General features: G+C 43.1%; 1 protein-coding gene across 2 annotated transcripts in view; it reads right to left on the bottom strand.

Annotated features, from left to right (window-relative positions):
• The window catches only part of Hs2st1 (heparan sulfate 2-O-sulfotransferase 1), a 139,142-nt gene extending 122,018 nt beyond the window's left edge, over positions 1-17,124 (bottom strand). The window contains exon 1 of one of the 2 annotated variants that reach the window (XM_021158680.3): positions 16,672-17,124. In XM_021158680.3, coding sequence (XP_021014339.1) covers positions 16,672-16,795 — 124 coding nt within the window. In that variant the 5' untranslated portion in view covers positions 16,796-17,124. The remainder of the gene's footprint in view (positions 1-16,671) is intronic. The other variant, XM_021158681.2, reaches the window with a different exon arrangement.
• Between the last annotated feature and the right edge of the window lie 161 nt (positions 17,125-17,285).

The raw sequence follows: 17,285 nt of genomic DNA, 5'->3' as shown, positions 1-17,285 counted from the left end.
CATATACTCCTAGATGGAAGACCATTCACAAGTGAATGGTGGGACAACCAGGGCCACACCCTTAAAGAAACTGCTGCCTTCCACAAAAGCCGCCAACTATCAACAGTTCTTCAGCTAGAGGTAGAGACTTACAGGCCCCTCGACTGAGTTGTTAACTTCTAAAACTGTAAGAGTAAAGAATTTTGTTTTGTTTTTTTTCTATAATTATGCTCATAATTTTGGCAATAAATATAATGGTACAACCTATGATATTCTGTATTTGTGAGAAAACAGGAAAAGTTGAACTTTCTAAACTTTAGACTTAAGGCACAGAGCATCCCTGCACATTTGTCTCTCTGTCAGACTGTGACAGTGAGTACCAGGAAACTGAGAGCCTGCTAATAGGACTCACTCAGGGAGCCCTTCTAAAGCGGGGTTTGGCTGGGCTTCTCCCTCCTTCTACTAACACAGCAATCATTAGGGAATCAGCTGGGCTTCTCCCTTCTTCCACTAATGCAGCTATCATTAGTGCTTAGGAACCAAACACTGTACACACATACACAACACTTCCCTCAGCTCAGCTCAATCTGTAATCTACAAAGCTCCATCCGGGAACTGCCAGGCTGGTGTGGATTAGGAGGAAGCAGTGATGGGAGTTGGGTACTAGCCTTTAAGGTATCCTATAACATGTGTGAAGTGGACTCCTATGTATCATTCGGAACAGGAGAGGATAGGACTCGCCCGGATCAGTGCTTCTGCCTTAGAGAAGAACAGCTAAGATTCTAGCTTAGAGCTCTGTGATCGGGACACTTGCATTGAGTTACACAGCCTGGGACTGAGGCACCAGACAGCCTACACTAGTAAGAAAGGTAAACTTTAAATTACTCTGAACCTCGGAGACAACAATAAGGAGAAAGTAGGGATGTTATTATGACTACATCTTTATATTTATTTATCTACTTAAAAGGAAAGAGAGCATGTTCCCCTTCAAGTATTTAGAGATTAGAGGACAGCTGAGGTCCTTAGACTCATAGCAATGTCCATATACATTGGGCCAGCTCACTAATATAACTATTAATAATAACACAAGTATATTGTTTAATATTTTCAAACATCTTCACATTCACTGCCTGATATTTGTAGCAACTTCAAAAAGTAATGCTTATGTATATTAAAATAAAAATATAATATATGATGACAGTGGACAACTTATTACTGTATAAAGATAAATCTTCAAAGGTCACAGTAAGGAAAACTGAAAACCACTTTTAAAAAAATGAGGTAGCGGTCAAAGAATGAAGAGTCATGACAAAGAAAAGGGGACCAAAGGGGAGTTAGGACAGTCATGAGGAAGAACAGACAATAAATAGTCTCGGGATTAATTAATCACACAGTTCCAGCCGTAGACAAAGAAAACGGGCATTTAGTGCCATCTAACCTATCAGTCACCACAGACAGGCTGATTACTAAATCTGACCGACACTCCACAACCAACTGCCAGCGTCCATCAGTAGCAAAGGTCACACACTCCTCTCATTTCCCACACTAGGAAACCTATCCCAGGAGCTGAACTATCAGCACACAGGGCTGTTTGCTTCTTCTATTTGTTTCAACCTTCAAAACATGAGCATAAGAATTTATGTCCTTGAGTGCAATGGTGAGTGGTTTTTATTCGAGCCAATTTTATAAAATGAAGAAGCTATTAAAACACACCTAAGATCATGTCAAGCCAGTCTTCCTAATTAGCTCTTCTATGGAAGAAACGATTAGCCTAACTTGGTGTTCTGCCAAGGATATACAATACACCAACAACATCCCACATTTTATGAAAGACCTGAGTATGTCCCATTAAAAAGCATTAAAACTGTGCTGCAGTTGAAAATGCTGGAAATTGGAGGCAGCTTCTTAGCATCCGAATGCAGGGTATCCACAAGTGTGGATCATCGGATCAAGAATCTTAGTGTCAAAGCTGACTGCAGAACCAGTGTCTTCTCAGGTAAAGCAGCAAGTGAAGAGCAAGGCTGAGGAAAGACTTTCCCCATGGTCTTTCCCCTTGTGGGGGCGGGGCCCTGCAGGTCTGAACTCACTGTCCTCCCCTCTCAGCTTCCTGGAGCATGGGCCCTGGGCACGCTGTCACGTCAGGCTCTAGGATTTATAGTTCAAGCTAATCATTCAATTTTACTCCAAGCTCCAAATCTCATGCCAATATCTCTCATCACTGAATATTTAAGAACTCAATATTTAAGAATATTTAGGAACTAAGTGTTTTTGCATTGTACCTTAGAACCCAAAGGAACAACAGAGAGCCTTAGGATGAGTGTAGAATTTAAGCTTTTTCAGATACTGAATAAAACTCATAAGTCAGCAGGATTTTTGATATGTGTACACTATATAGCTAGTTCTTTAAAAAAAGTTAAGGTCATTATGAAAGTACAAGGGATAGTACATCATGCACTCTTTGGAAAACACGATGCAAAGTCGTGTTTATCCCAGAGCTCCTGATAACAAAGCCAAAACCTATTCATCCGTTTAGCACAAAAAATACTAGACTGACTGACCCATTTCACACAGTGTTTTCCTCCAAAGCACTGAAAATACACACCAGAGTATAACACGCCTAAGTCATTCATTATCCCGACTCAAACAATGTACGCTCAGAGATTACTGTGCCAAGTTGGTTTGAAGCAGCACATGCAGGCCCCAGCCACAGGGTTGTAACAAGCCCTAACATGTTTGCCAACACAAGAGTCCCCCTTCCCAGCAGACACTTCCAGGGTCTCTAAAGTCCTCTTGGTGCTTACCATATTTTTAGCTATGTTGCTAACTTAGGGAAAAATAGGACAATACTAACGGACCCATTCCAAACTGTACTGGGATAGACAGGAAAGTAGACTTAACTTCCCCTATAAATGCAATTTTTTTTAAAGATTTATTTATTTATTTAATTCATGTATGTGAGTACACTGTCGCTGTCTTCAGACACACCAGAAGAGGGCATCGGATCCCATTAGAGATTGTTGTGAGCTACCATGTGGTTGCTGGGATTTGAACTCAGGACCTCTGGAAGAGCAAGCAGCCAGTGCTCTTAACTGCTGAGCCATCTCTCCAGCCCTATAAATGGAATGTTAAAACTGCCAAACCAATATACAACTTCAAACTCCACCTTCCAACAGAGAGACCCAACAATACCAGTTTAAAAAGCACCATCCCTGACACTATCATAATCACATGTTTGATACACTCTATCTTGGTCTAGAATTATGCCACAAGTGGAGCATCTGAGAACTATAATGATGTTTTCCTTAAGATAGCCCATGTGTGTTTTCTGTATGTCCAGCATATCAGCTACAATGGTCATTATACAGCACACACATTAACGCACATTGGCTGTAGCTGGCACCACCATCTTCTATGATTTCCTACTCTACTACTGAGTCTGGAATTACCATTACTAAAGGAAGGCAGAAACGCCATCTCTGAAGAAAACTAGTCACCTACCCATACCCTGCAATAAGCCACTCTCACAGGAAAAGCAGAAACCCTCCCCGACCCAAGTGCTTCACAGGCTAGTCTGAAAATCTCCATCCCGGATTCATCTGTGTCTAAGGAGTCCATTTAGCTGGTTCCTGAGATCAGAATAAAACTGATAGCACTTACATGAACTAACTCATGTTCCGTTCATACAAGAAGTGAAGTTGGGCTATGAGTAAGGCTCACCTCTGCCTTTGAGCTTGAAATTCACAAAGAGACTCAGCACACGGCTTAAAGGACCAAAGCAGGGCTCACTCTTCTTGAATGTATTACTTTGGCTTTGGTTGTAATTATAACAATGACTACCCTACTTTACTAGTTTATCCTGAGAGAACCTGGGAATACACCAAGATGTACCCAGCTCTCACCTCTCACCAAGACAGAAAAACAGGTTCTCTTACTTTAAAACAGTGTTTCAAACATAATAGACAATTTTCAGACACTAGATATTAAACAGAAAATCAGTGTAGGCTGGTGATTTCTCAGAGAAGGGAAATGAGGTGGATCCTCTGTGAAGCCTGAAAAGAGTTTTCAGACCGTAGGACATGAGGGAGAATTCAACTCCGAGTTTAATTAAGGAGTCCGAACTAGCCCACTGGGCTGCATCAGCAGGCAGGAGCAGCAGCCTCGGCTTACAAGAAGCCTACAGACAAAACAAAGGGAGAAGAGAGGCTGCTTTCCTTTGATCTTTGAGGGGGGTGGGATCTCTCAGTCTGTCTAAAGAAGCTCTAGGAGGGCTCCTCTCACCAAACGTTTGAGGACTCAACTTACCACATCGGCAGCATCTCCCTTACTGGGCTGGGTCACAAGGAGAGTCTGACTTCTGACTTACAGGTCATCATCTCCTGCCCAGGTTTCTTTCTATCTTTCCAGATTCCAGGGGTCCCACTCATTTCCTCTACAGGTACACCGGGAAAGCCATCTAGGTAAAAGCATGCAGTGCTTTGTGGCAAATCACTCCCGCTGAGTGACTTTTCAGCTAAAGAAGAAGCGGGAGGGGGTGGGAAGGGAGAAGGGGGGAGGGGTTGGCTGGAGGTGGAGTGCAGGGAAACCGTGGCAGTGAGTCTGCTGGCGAGAGTGCTAAGGAGGACCCAGTTCAGAATGAGCAGAAGGCCAGGCAATGTAAGGCTGAGAAGTAACTAACGAAGCATTCAAGACCCGGGTGAAGGTCTTAACCAATGCTCCTGTAGGCTACACGGGAAACTCTTGCAATGCACAGAACATTACAGAGAATTCTGAGGAGGTAACAAAGATACTGCCTTTGCTCAGGGCAGAGTCAGCTGTAAATTAAAGGCTACAGTAATCCCCTCTACACAACCAAATTAAACAAATAAACAAAAAATCAATTGTTTCTAGGTAACTTGAACATGCCCCCAAATGCAGCTTAGGAGTATTTACAAAAATATGAAAATATGCAATATATAACAGAATACAATTCACAATGCCAGGCTCCCAGTTAAAAATCCTTGCGATAGTTTGGATAGAGGTAAGAAAGTCTTGTTCATAAGAAACAGAAATGCCAGTCCATAAAAAGAACCTCAGAAATGACAGGGAAGACAGATTTAATAAACAAGGATACAGAAGAATGATAACAATGTTTCATTTGTTAAAGAAAAGACAGGAAAGTGAGCACATCTTAAGGATGTAGACAGAAAACAATTTATTAAACATCCAAACTGAACTTCTAGGATTGGTAGGGAGAAGGGTGTATTGACTGGGATTAAAGGCAGATTCTACAGTACAGAAGACAATACCAAAGCAATTTAAAAGAACAAATATTAAAACGCCCGGGGAAATGCGCAGACATCACTGAGCTCTGGACAAGCCCTCGCAACCTAACACACATATGAGTTTCTGAAGGAGAAGGAAAAGAACACAGAAAACCCATCTGAAGAATAACAGCCCTAATATGCAAGCATAATATCAACTATAAATCCATATGTCCAAAAAAGTCCAATAAACCCCAAGGGTCTTAGTCAACTTTGCATCCTTGTGAAAACATCTGAGAAAAACAAACTAGAAGAGACAATTTTTTTGGCTCAGGCTTTAGAGGTTGAAGCCTATGGCTGGCTGACTCCACTCTTCTGGGCCTGGACTGAAGCACATTAAAGTGCAGGCACGGGAAAGCAAGGCTGGGCACCTCACAATAGCCATGGAACAGAGATATAGAGGGGAGAGCCAGAACAAGGTCAACCTCTCAAGGCTCACACTAACTCCCCACCCCACAGTGCATATGCCCCAAGAAGCCTGGTGTCCTGGTTCCCAGCACCTCCAATGCGTCCATCAAACTGAAACCACCAGTGGACTAACCACTCTACTTGTCTGGTAGAGAACTCATGATCTAATCACTCCCCAGAAGCCACACCTCTAACTAAACTCAGCACTGGGTACCAAGTCCTCAACACATGGCTAGGGGAGAATATTTCATACCTGAACCACAGGAAGCAACAGCAAGGGCCATGATAATCAAATCACTTAAAATCGAGTGAGAAACCACACAAGCCACCAACAAGAGAAAGCAATGTATTACATACAGTGGAACAAAAACACAAATCATAGCCGAGACCGTGGAACCAAATCTTCAAAGCTCTGACAAAACATATTAATGTTGACCTCTGTACTCAGCAAAAATGTTTTCAACCATTAAGGCAGTGAATGCTTTTATAGACATACAAAAATGGAAAGAATTCAGACCAGATTCTTTGGTATAAGTAATGATATAGAAATCTCATAGGATGAAAGAAAAATGAAAATCTGCATGAACACAGAGGAATCAGAGACACCAGGGACAGTAAACACACATGTGAAACTTAAAACGCCTGAGAATGTTTGCATCTTCATAAAAGATAATCAGTTACATAAAGCAAAAATAATGTACTGCAGATATATTAACAATTTTAACAAACTTTATGGTACATATTATACCATAATTCATAAAGAAACCACATTCACACGCACAAAGCAGTGCTAGTGTCTCATTCAATGAGGAAAAAAATGGGGGAAGGGAGACCAGCTTTCAGCCTAAAAGCAGAAAAAGTAAAAGAACAGATGGAACAAAGAAAACAAAGGCAATTCATGGATTTAAAGGCAACAACATCAAGAATTACATCAAAAGCAAATGCTTTAAACATTCCACTTACAGAGGAGATTGTAAAATTAGATTCAAAATTCAACTATATGCTGCCTACAACCAATCTTTAAGTGTCTAAGATGTATCAAGGGAAAAGTGCTTACTGAGAAAGCATGAAGACCTGAGTTTGAATCCCAGTACCCAGATTAAAGGAGAGTGTAGCCACAGACATCTCAAGTGCCCAGAACTGGAAAGGAAGACAGGCAGAGCCCCAGGGCGTACTGGTTAGACAGTGTAGCAAAACATAAACCTACAAGTTCAGTGAGGCACCCTGTGATGTGTCATCTTGGTTGTCAGCTTGACCACATCTGGAGTCAACTAACCCACGCAGCTGGGCACCACCATGAGGGGGTGTCTTGATTGGATCATTTGTGGTAGAAGACCCACCCTAAATCTGGGCCACACTTTCTGGTAGCAGCCCACAAAAAAGACGTGATGAAGGAAGCTTCTAGAAGAAGCTTCTAGAAGGAAGCTTCTAGAGCATGACTGCTTGCCTCGCTCTGTCGGCAAGCTCATCTACCTTGCCGCTGAGGTATTCCTTTGCTGGTGTCAGAATCTACTTCATTAGAATTCCAAGATATACTGGACAACCATTGGATTCTTGTCCCTTCCATCGGGAGACAGCCATTGTTGCACTGGGGAGATCACAGCCTGTAAGCCACTCTAATATATCCCTTTTTAATACATGTGTATATGTATTATACATATCCATGTATCTGTATATATGCATGTATGTATGTGTATGTATATGTGTGTATACACACACACACACACACACACATTCTCTCAGTTCTGCTCCTCTAGAGAACCTTGACTACTACAAATCCTATCTCCAAAACTAAGGTGGAGGCACGGGGAAATGGCTCAAGCAAGCAGACCAGAGTTCAGATCACCAGAGCCCATGGAAATCCTGGGTAGACACCGTGGTCCACCTGGAATTCCAGCCTCCAAAGTGAAAAGATGGGGTGTTTTTACTGCTAGGTGGTAAAACCAGATGAATCTGTAAGCCCCAGGACTAAGAGAACCTGACTCAAAAGAAGCAATAGCCTATAGAAGGGCAGATCTTAATAGTAACCCTGGACGCCCACATGAACACACACACAACCTAAACATGCTCCTCTACACAAACATGCATGCACATGCATATGTGAATACACACAGGCTCGACACTACATACTCAAACATATGAAAAACTGTTGAGAAGCAAATGATACAGACGTCCCATGGCAGACGTCCCTCTGGCTTCCAATGACAAGACGGGGAAACACACCATACAGACATCCATCAAAAGAAAAGCATCTACATTAACATCACACAAAGCACGCGCCTGACTTGGACCAATTTGTGTTGTTACAACAAAACCCCCGAGATTGGATAATCTCTAAAGGGAATCTTACTTCCACAAACTCGTGAAGCCTGGGAAGCTCAAAATCCAGGAGCCAGCCTGGTGCCAGCCTGGTGAGGGGTAGCAGGAGCACACTACCCCCAATGCTGTTGCTTGGGAATGGCTTCTCCACCATGTACACTTGTCCCAGAGCAAAGGCTATTAACAAGGATGGAGTTACTCAGACTGAAAGAGGCTGGCTACAAAGACACAATCCTTAGACATTTACACTCCTCATCGCAGTACCTCAAAATAGATTAAGCAAAAATGAACTGAAAGAAGAGACAGCTATCCACAACCACCAAAAAGAATTCAAAATAGGACAGGGCAAATTAAGCAGCAAGAAAAACACAAGCCAAGGAGGCCTGAATAGCACACAGGCACGGAGAGCACACACCACTTGTAACAGAATAAACTTCCTCACACTCACTTGGACACCGAGAAAGTTTATCATTTTCTTTGAAATTGTTCTCATCTAATGCATTCTGAGTCAGAGTTTCTCTGGGTCACCCATGCTGGCCTTAAGCACATCTTAAGCAAGCCTACTGTGTCAGCATCCCGAGCAAAAGGGATTACAGATACACACTAACATATCTGGGGCTTATAGTACATTTTAAATTGTGCAACTCTACATTCTTTGTTCAAAGCATTGTTAAACTGCTAACTCAAGCCACCAAACCGCATGCCATACTTCACACTTATTTTCTGTTATGACCTACTTGGGTTATTAACAAATTTGTAAGTATACAATACACTGCCATTCACTATAGTCATAGGATCAAGAATCAGCAGGAGACAAGCCTGCCTCTAGGTATCAGATGAGGGGTCATGTAGATTAAATCAACCTCCACCAGGAGGGGCCGCCTGGATTATGCTAGTGTCTGAGCTGCCTGTGAGTGACTATGTAGATTAGGGCCATAGCTGTGAGGAATACTATTCCTTGAGGAACCCTGGACAGGGTGAGGAGAGGGCAACCTGAGCAACAGCATTCCTGGCTGTCTCCTGGCTGTGGGTGTGATCAGCTGCCTCCACGTCATGAGGAACGGTGCCTCGGACTGTGAGCCAGCACTGAATGTTTCCCTTGTGCTGCTTCTATCACAGCGACAGGAAAAGTAACTGACAGAGCTACCACGGGGTGAACAGAATTCTGAACTTAGTCTTCCAACTTACGCAATCACTTCTGTTCTCTAACTATATCCCCAACCCTTACCTCTCACACTCCAGTCCTGGGAACCTCCAATCCACCCTCTGCTCTCCTGGAGTTCAGCTTTCTCAGATTCCACACATTGTTGGGATCATGCAGTGCTTGCTTGCCGTGCTTGGCTTATCCAACCTAACCTCATTTCTTCCTGTGTGCAGTAGCAAACGCCACGCTTGCTTTCTTTTCGTGGCTAAGTAGCACTCAATTGTGCATGTGTGACAATGTGTTTTTATCTATCCATCCATGGACCCTAAGGTTGACTGCTTATGTCTGCTGCTGTAAATGACTCTACAATAGCCAGGATGATGCAGAAACCTTTTTGACACACTGACTTCATTTTCTAGGAACCTAGAAGCAATGGTGGACTGGATTGTGAGGCAGTTCCTGGTTTCATTCTTTGATGAGCCCATTTTCTTTTTCTCTTTTTTTTTCCTTTTTTTTTTTGGTTTTTCGAGACAGGGTTTCTCTATGTAGCCCTGGCTGTCCTGGAACTCACTCTGTAGACCAGGCTAGCCTCGAACTCAGAAATCTGCCTGCCTCTGCCTCCCAAGTGCTTGGATTAAAGGCGTGTGCCACCACACGCGGCTGAGCCCGTTTTCTATACTGGTATATTAATTTGCATTTCCATCACCAACATAAAGGTTTTCCTTTCTCCATGGTTTCCCAACACTTGTTGTTTTCCACCTTTCCATTAGCAGTCTTTCTAAGGGATGTGGGTAGCATCTCATTTCATATTTCCCTGGCAATTAATAATACTGAGTACTCTTGCATATGTTAAGAATTGGTAATTTTCTTTTGAGAAATATCTTTTCAGATCACTTAAATCTGATTTTTTCTTACTACTGAGCTGAGTTCCTTAAACATCTTAGACATTAACCCTTATCAGATATATGTTTTGCGAATATCTTCTCCTGTTCTGCATGACAAGATTTAACTCAGATTTCAGGCTGGGGATGGACTCAGTTGGTAGACTGCCTTGATCACAGGAAGCCCTAGGTCTGATTATTTGATTCCTGGTACTGTATAAATCTGGGCTTGGGGGACATTCTGCAATCCCTGGTGGAAGCAGGAGAATCCCAAGTTCAAGGCTATTCTTATATTTGGCTATATGATGAGTTTGATGCTGGGCTGGGCTACACGAGACCCTGCCTTTAAAAGGTAAAGATTTGTCTCATTTATTTATGTTACACTGAGCTGGGGAAGGCAAGTGTAAAGGCAGAGATGAGTGAAAACAGAGCAGTGATCCAAAGAAGAGATGGCAGCATCTTTAAATAGGGCGGAAATGGTAAAGTGACAGATATCAGGCTCAGTCTACAAATACTTTAAAGTGAAGCTAATGTGACATTTCTGATACATTAGATGCAGAGAAAAAGCAAAGGTCCCAGGAAACCTTAGAATCTTAAGGGATGGGGCTTTCGTCAAAATGAGAAGGAAAGAAACTGAGTTTGGGTGACACAGGGATAGAAAGATCATATGATCAGTTCTAGAGATAATGAATTTGAAAAGTCTGTTAACCCCCTTCCATTAAAATGTCAATGAAGCTGAATTATGTAAGTCTAATGCCTAGAAAATAGGCCTGAGCTAAGAACACTACTGTATTTATAAATTGTCAACATATAAAGCACCAGCTGAGAGAGAATCAGAAAACTCTCAAAACTGAGTATTTAGGAAGAAAGGGGGCCCAGAGACAGAAGTGGAGGCCCCCACAACTAACAGTGTGCGCTTGGGCCCCAATAAACAATGCCTATGAAGAAGTGAAGAGTTGTATCCAATTCTGTTGACATGCTAAGATGAAGACACAAACGGTAACAGCATTCAGGAAACGCCACGGTGACTACTGTTCCTAAAGAGAGTTCTACAGAGTTCTGGGAAGGGGAGCAGGGTTGTGGAACAAGGGTTAGCTGGGTGGTTTCTAATCTTGGGCTTGGAGAGAAATATGTTCACAAAGAATCCAGAAGAATTATGACAGTACAACAGAAAACTTCTAGAACTGTGTCTTGAGACACAGAGGGTAGGATCAGATGCACACGTGACCCAACTGGAGCACTGACTTGTAGTTAACAGGCAGAAAAGAGGGCGTTGACTGCGGGCGCTTGTGGGTGGAGAGAAAACAGTGAATAATGAAGTTATTGTGAACCCTATCAAATTCTTCTGAACATCCGCTCTTGTGAAGTGCTTCCCAGAGAACAGTGTTTGGATATTTGTTATCAACCTGATTTTACTACATGTTAAACAGAACTATTAGAAAGCTTACTGGGACGAGAAACAGACCACCTGGGATTACCTTGCAATCAGCTACTTCAAGTGGTGTCTCTACATCTCCGGACATCTTAAGCAAGATTCGGTAAGTGACTCGTCAAACTAGCATTTTTTTAATTTCCTGTTTCCCTGCTAACCCAATGACCAAGACCTCTCACCTGTAGCTGCTGCCTACAGGTGGCATCTGCGTAGTTTCAAGCATTTCTCAAAAACTACCAAATCCCCAAACAGCAGTCTCAGCGGTGACCCTGGAATTAGTTCTTCCGTAGAGTTTTGAGAAAACAATTTACTTAACAATTTTCACAATGGCAACAACTGTGTAACTTACATGGAACTCTGTTTAAGGGATCACACCCTAACACCTCCATAAGCCCACAGTGGCTTCATAAATGTGTCACTGACATATACTATTTAAAATGTTTACGCCCTATAGGAAGAAGGCCGCAACTCTATGACTCTGTAGGAAAAGCAGCTTTTGTGACCCTGTTCCATCAGTCAACACCAGCAATGGCCGCACTCCTGAGAGTCCTAGCTATACTTCACAAACAGCAACTTCTAATAGCTACAGTTCTGAGTCACAGCTACATTAATTTCCGCTTCTATTCCTTCACATTTGTTAGAAAATTAGTTACACGATCTACAACCACACCATCTTGAACACAGCCATCTAGCCAGACAATCAGGAATGCATTTTTTTTTTCAGAATAACGTTTTCAAGCGTAACTTCCCAGAGAAAGTTCTTCATAACTATGGTGCTTATCTTGCACATGTCAACAGTGAGCCAAAGGCTGTCAACACGACTATTAAAACTATGCTTGCTTTATTTACCACGCAATATCTACAGGCCGAAACACAAACTCCGAACCCCAAGTGTTTCTCTGGCTTTGGAATGTTTACAGAGGTAACTTAAGAGCTAGAACCCAAGTCTCCACCTAAATTCCTTACGGGTTCCTATGCACCCTGAGTAATCGCTTGGAGCTGAGCCTAGGCTTTCAGTGTGCTTGCATTCAGAAGGTGACCCATGGTGTGCAAGTGTTTATCACAGCAGCGTTATCAGCACCCAAGAGTCTGACCTGGAAGCTCATGGTTTTCAAAAGTTCTGTCTTGGGTTACTTAAACCATTAAATATTGGTGATTTATTTTTAAACCAGTATAGGGAATCACATCATCCCTTATAAATCTGATGAGACCTATATATAGTTTTAGAAAATTCACACATCTTGATGTATGTTTATGTATGTATATGTGTATATATGTATGCGTGAGCACACGCACGCACACACACACACACATGTTCCTGAAGTCTAAAGAACTTCAGGTTAATAAAAAGACTGGACTATGAAACCAACTGAGCTAAGAGAACACAAAACTTTAGCATAGGAATAACAGGATTTACATGAGAAAAGACAGATTATTTATGAATACATTTGCCGTAAATGATTATCAGAAAACATAGTAAATCTCTGTGCATAAACAAATGGTTTAAAGGGCAAATATAAAATAAAAACTATAAAGTATCCTACTCAAGTACAGAGACTATACTACCTTGGTTCAGCAAAGTCTTAAATGAAAGCTACTTGCCTACATTGTTAAGATTTGTGGAAAATTTAACCTTTCTGTATAAACTATACTACAGCTGAGAGACAAAGGCAGACTTAGAAAAGAGCAGATATAAAGAACAAATGATTTATTTACATTAACATTTAAAAACCCAAATAACTAAAAAGTCGTAAATTATCCAAATGAACAAGAACAAGTAGAAAGCAATAAACAACATAAAAAGCTTAACTACAAACTAAGGAACTACTAGTTGAGTTAACAGTATTGTTTCGCAGCCTCAGTGTCAGAAATGTAAACCTGAACACTTGCAGCGCTTGTGTGCCTGGCAACAAGCAGTGCCTTAACCTCTGGGGTAAGCACTGGTAAGGAACATGTTTCCTCTGACCCAAACATGCCCCCTATTCAAACATCACATAAAGATACTTGCAACACTGTTTATAATATCAAGAAAATAGATAACAAGACTTAAAAGTGGGGAAGTTGTGGAGACAAATTGACTATCACTGACATAATAATTTAAGATACATGCATAATTTGGAATACTATATGGCTATTAGAATAAGTCAGAAATGTCAGATATGACATGGAAAAAGATTTATAATATTAAATTAAAAAAAAGTTATAAGATAATATATAACAATAAGCTGCAGGAATATTTCCTTTAAGAAAAAAATAAACTATAAAGTAGAAAACTAATATTGGGAGCTTTAGGAATTCCTATTTAGATAATTTCCCAAGAGGCCAGTAACGATGCCTTATTTTTGAATATACCTATTGCTATATTGGAGATAGATCTCCCCATCTATATTGTTGACTTTAACCAGGTTGCATTACAGTCATTAACAGACATTACAACCCTTTGGAATCTCCTACAGTCAAAAAAATAAACTATAAAAACTATTTTTAAGGGTAAAATGTTCAATAGCCTTCCAATGCCAAAATAAAAATGCTTTTTAATGCTGCATCTTACAATTACACCAAACAACCAAAGGTTTTCTTCTTCAATAGCAGGAACAAGCTATTTCAGCCCATTTCGCTGAGTAATATAATTATGTTCATTACATGGATATAAGCAAAGGGCAAGGCATTATAGCAATTCCTTTGTGTCAGAAATTGAGTTTTCTCAGAACAATATTCATTCTCAGCAATATATGCATCGATAACACAATTTATAAATGCTATTCAAAGAGCTCAACTACAGTAGAATGGCAGTACAAAGTCTCAAGCCCCTTGTGTAATTACAGGAGTCGTCAATTAGGAAGCAAACATACCTGCCTTCCAATTCTGACTCCACCAGTTACTTACTGGTGATACAGCCCTGGCCTAATTATAGAATTTAAGGATTATTCTGTATTTGAAAAATAGTTATCTCTGGAGTTCTTGGAAGATTAGATAAGAATATCACAGACAACAGTTATCTAGTCACGGCCTGAGTCTTTTGTCTCTTCCTGGGGAGTCCGGATAACGGCCAGTGTCTCAGTACTGACTTTTAAGCAATACTGGTTTTATAAGGGGGTGGGAGTGGGAAGGAGGCAAGGTGGAGGGCATTTACAGTTTCTCTCAAGGATGAAGAAGGAAGAACACTTGAGGCCAGGAGTTCTGGCCCAGCCTGGGCAACACAACATAACACCTGTGTCTTTTAAAAATAAAAATATTTACAAAAAAAAAAAAAATCTAATCAGAAGAATAATGAGCTGACATAAAGTTATATTATCTATCATGCCGGCATCTCTGGGTTACTTTGAAAGCTATTTTTTTTCACTTTTTTTTTCTTTAAGACAGGATAGTGCTATGTATGCAGCAGCACATGCTGGTCTTGAACTCACCATCCTGGGGTGTCAGCTTTTAAAGTACTGGAACTACAGGCCTGGCCCACCGTGGTCAGCCCTGGCCTATCTCTCAGAGTTATTTATTCTGGCGCATAATTGCTGTTTCCCTCATAGATACTCATTCGGACGCACTTATTCCTGCCAGGACTTTTTTTTTCCTTTTATGAAAACCATGAGGATACGCATAGTTCTACCTGTGGTGTTCTCAGGTAACTTAACTGCTACAGCTATTCTGGTGGCAGACACAGCTTCCAGACGCTGGAGAGGAGACTGTCAGGTCAGGAAGACAATAAGTACATTCAATCAGGTTGAGCCTCTACAGCTAGAGAATTCCAAATGCCAACTGAAGAAATAGTAAATACAAGTGCTCATTTTAACAACTTTTAATTTATTGTAAGCTGAGTCACTTTTTTCCTGTAAAGCTGGAGCATGAATGAGGCCAGACTCTGACTGTAAATGTTGTACAGATGAGCCACGTGAAAGGCAAAGGGAGATACTGTTCAACCTTCAATATTTAAACTGAATAACTTTTACCATATAAAACCTTTTTAAATCCAGTACATACATTCAATCGTTCTTCAAATTTCACTCTAGAGAGGAGGACTGGAAGTACCTTTGGCTTCTCTTTCACACGGAGCTGGACATCAATTAAACGATTCTTGCTTTTATAACACTATTCTTTAAAATGCGTTCAAGGCTTCCTTAAAATCTACCCAAAACTTGGAAATATCTACTATATATAAAATTTAAATTCTTTTCTGGAACTTCTTTTCTTGAAAATTAATCCGCACCCCCAAGGTGCATCTAGCAAGGTCAAAGTGTATGCTGTTTCCCATATTCAAATTACATTCTCTGAGCTGATTTTCAAGTGCCCCGTACATTTTTAAATCAAAACGCGTCAATCATTAAGTCCCTGTCTCCAGAGCACTTCCAAACACCAAAGTTCTCCACTATCCGGAAGCACCGACTATCCGCGCTTTCGACTGCTGTTGCACAAGTTCGCACTCCAATTTTGTGTTTCAAGCACCCTTTCCCATTCCGGCACTGAGAGAGACGCTTTGAGAGACCCATATGGCGTTCGCTCTCCCCACTCTTCCTTTCACAAGGTAAACCCTGCAATTCTAAACCCTCAACGCTCCCCTCTTGTACATGCAATCAGCCTAAACGTACGACCCTACTCTGAAGCCCAAATCAACCAGTTTAGCGTCACTCATAAAGAACTTCAGTCCCCCAGATGTCTCCTTTCGGTGCCATCATCTGCTCCGCTGTCCCACACGGCCAGCCTACCAAAGCTGTCAATTCTAAGGTCCCTTACTGCCCTAGGCTCAGGCATGCCTGCCACTCACTACCGTGAGCCGCTTTCACTCCCCATCATTCCCGGAGTCTCCTTCCATTTCTACCCATCTCCCCGCGATGAATCTCCCCACGACCACCATCCCAAAGGATCCTGTGCCCAGGAGCCCCTAATTCAAATTCCAGTCCCCATCTCTGCACATGACTAGAGCTTTGCAGAACGATTTGGAAGAGATGAGAGAGAGAGTGTTCGTGTCCTCCAGCAGCACCAGCTCCAGGCAGACCTGGGTCCCCTCTCTCCGTGAAGGGCCGACGGGGCAGCCCTCTGGCCAGAGACCTCGCGCGTGCAGCTCATCAGCCCAGCTTCCCTCCCCGGTGGCGGGAGCTCGACGTGCCCGGGTCCCAGCTCTCGAGGTTCTCCGAGGCCCCCTGAGGAAGCCCACTTGCTAGAGCCGGCAATGCACACCCGCCAGCCCGGCCCCGGCGCACCGCTCGGTTGCCTCACCTAGCTTCGCCCGGGACTCCTCCAGCTTCTGGATCTGGTTCTCCAAGAAGAGCATCGCCACCGCGAAGGCCACCACCGCCAGCAGCTGCAACTTGGGCGGCATCATAATCCTGAGGAGCCCCATGAAACCCGCCGCTCGCGATCAAGACATACCGCGGGGGGCGGGGAGCGGGGCCCCGAGGGCGACCGAAGCGCCGGGAGGAGACCCCGACCCGGGAGCTGCGCGGACTGCCGCGCCGCAGCGACCCCCTCCTCCTCTCCGGTCTCCCGCCCGCGGGAGCCAGCGCCGGCCGCCTGGTGCACGCTTCTCCCCGGCCCACTCGACGGCCCGGGCGCCCTCCTGCCGCTGCCGCTGCCGCCTGACTTCGGGACCCCACGGCCGCACGCCCTCTTCCCTCGCTTCCTCCCTTCCCTCCCTCGGTCGCTCGCGGCCGCGCGCTCCTCCGGTGGCGCTGCGGCTGCGGCTGCGCCGCCCTCGGCCCGCCCCCTCCCCTCCCCCTCGGCCACCACGCGCACGCCTTGACGCACGCTGCCGGGCAACCAGAGGCTCCACCCCCATCCTCCGGTACAGTGGCGTTCATTGGTCGGAAGAGAGGCCGCTCCTCGCCCTTTAG

The sequence above is a fragment of the Mus caroli genome, unplaced genomic scaffold (assembly GCF_978045245.1).
Source record: "Mus caroli unplaced genomic scaffold, Mus_caroli_1 scaffold_3, whole genome shotgun sequence".
NCBI classification, from domain to species: domain Eukaryota; kingdom Metazoa; phylum Chordata; class Mammalia; order Rodentia; family Muridae; genus Mus; species Mus caroli.
Note: the sequence above shows the minus strand (reverse complement) of the source record. Positions and strands in the feature narration are given on the sequence as shown.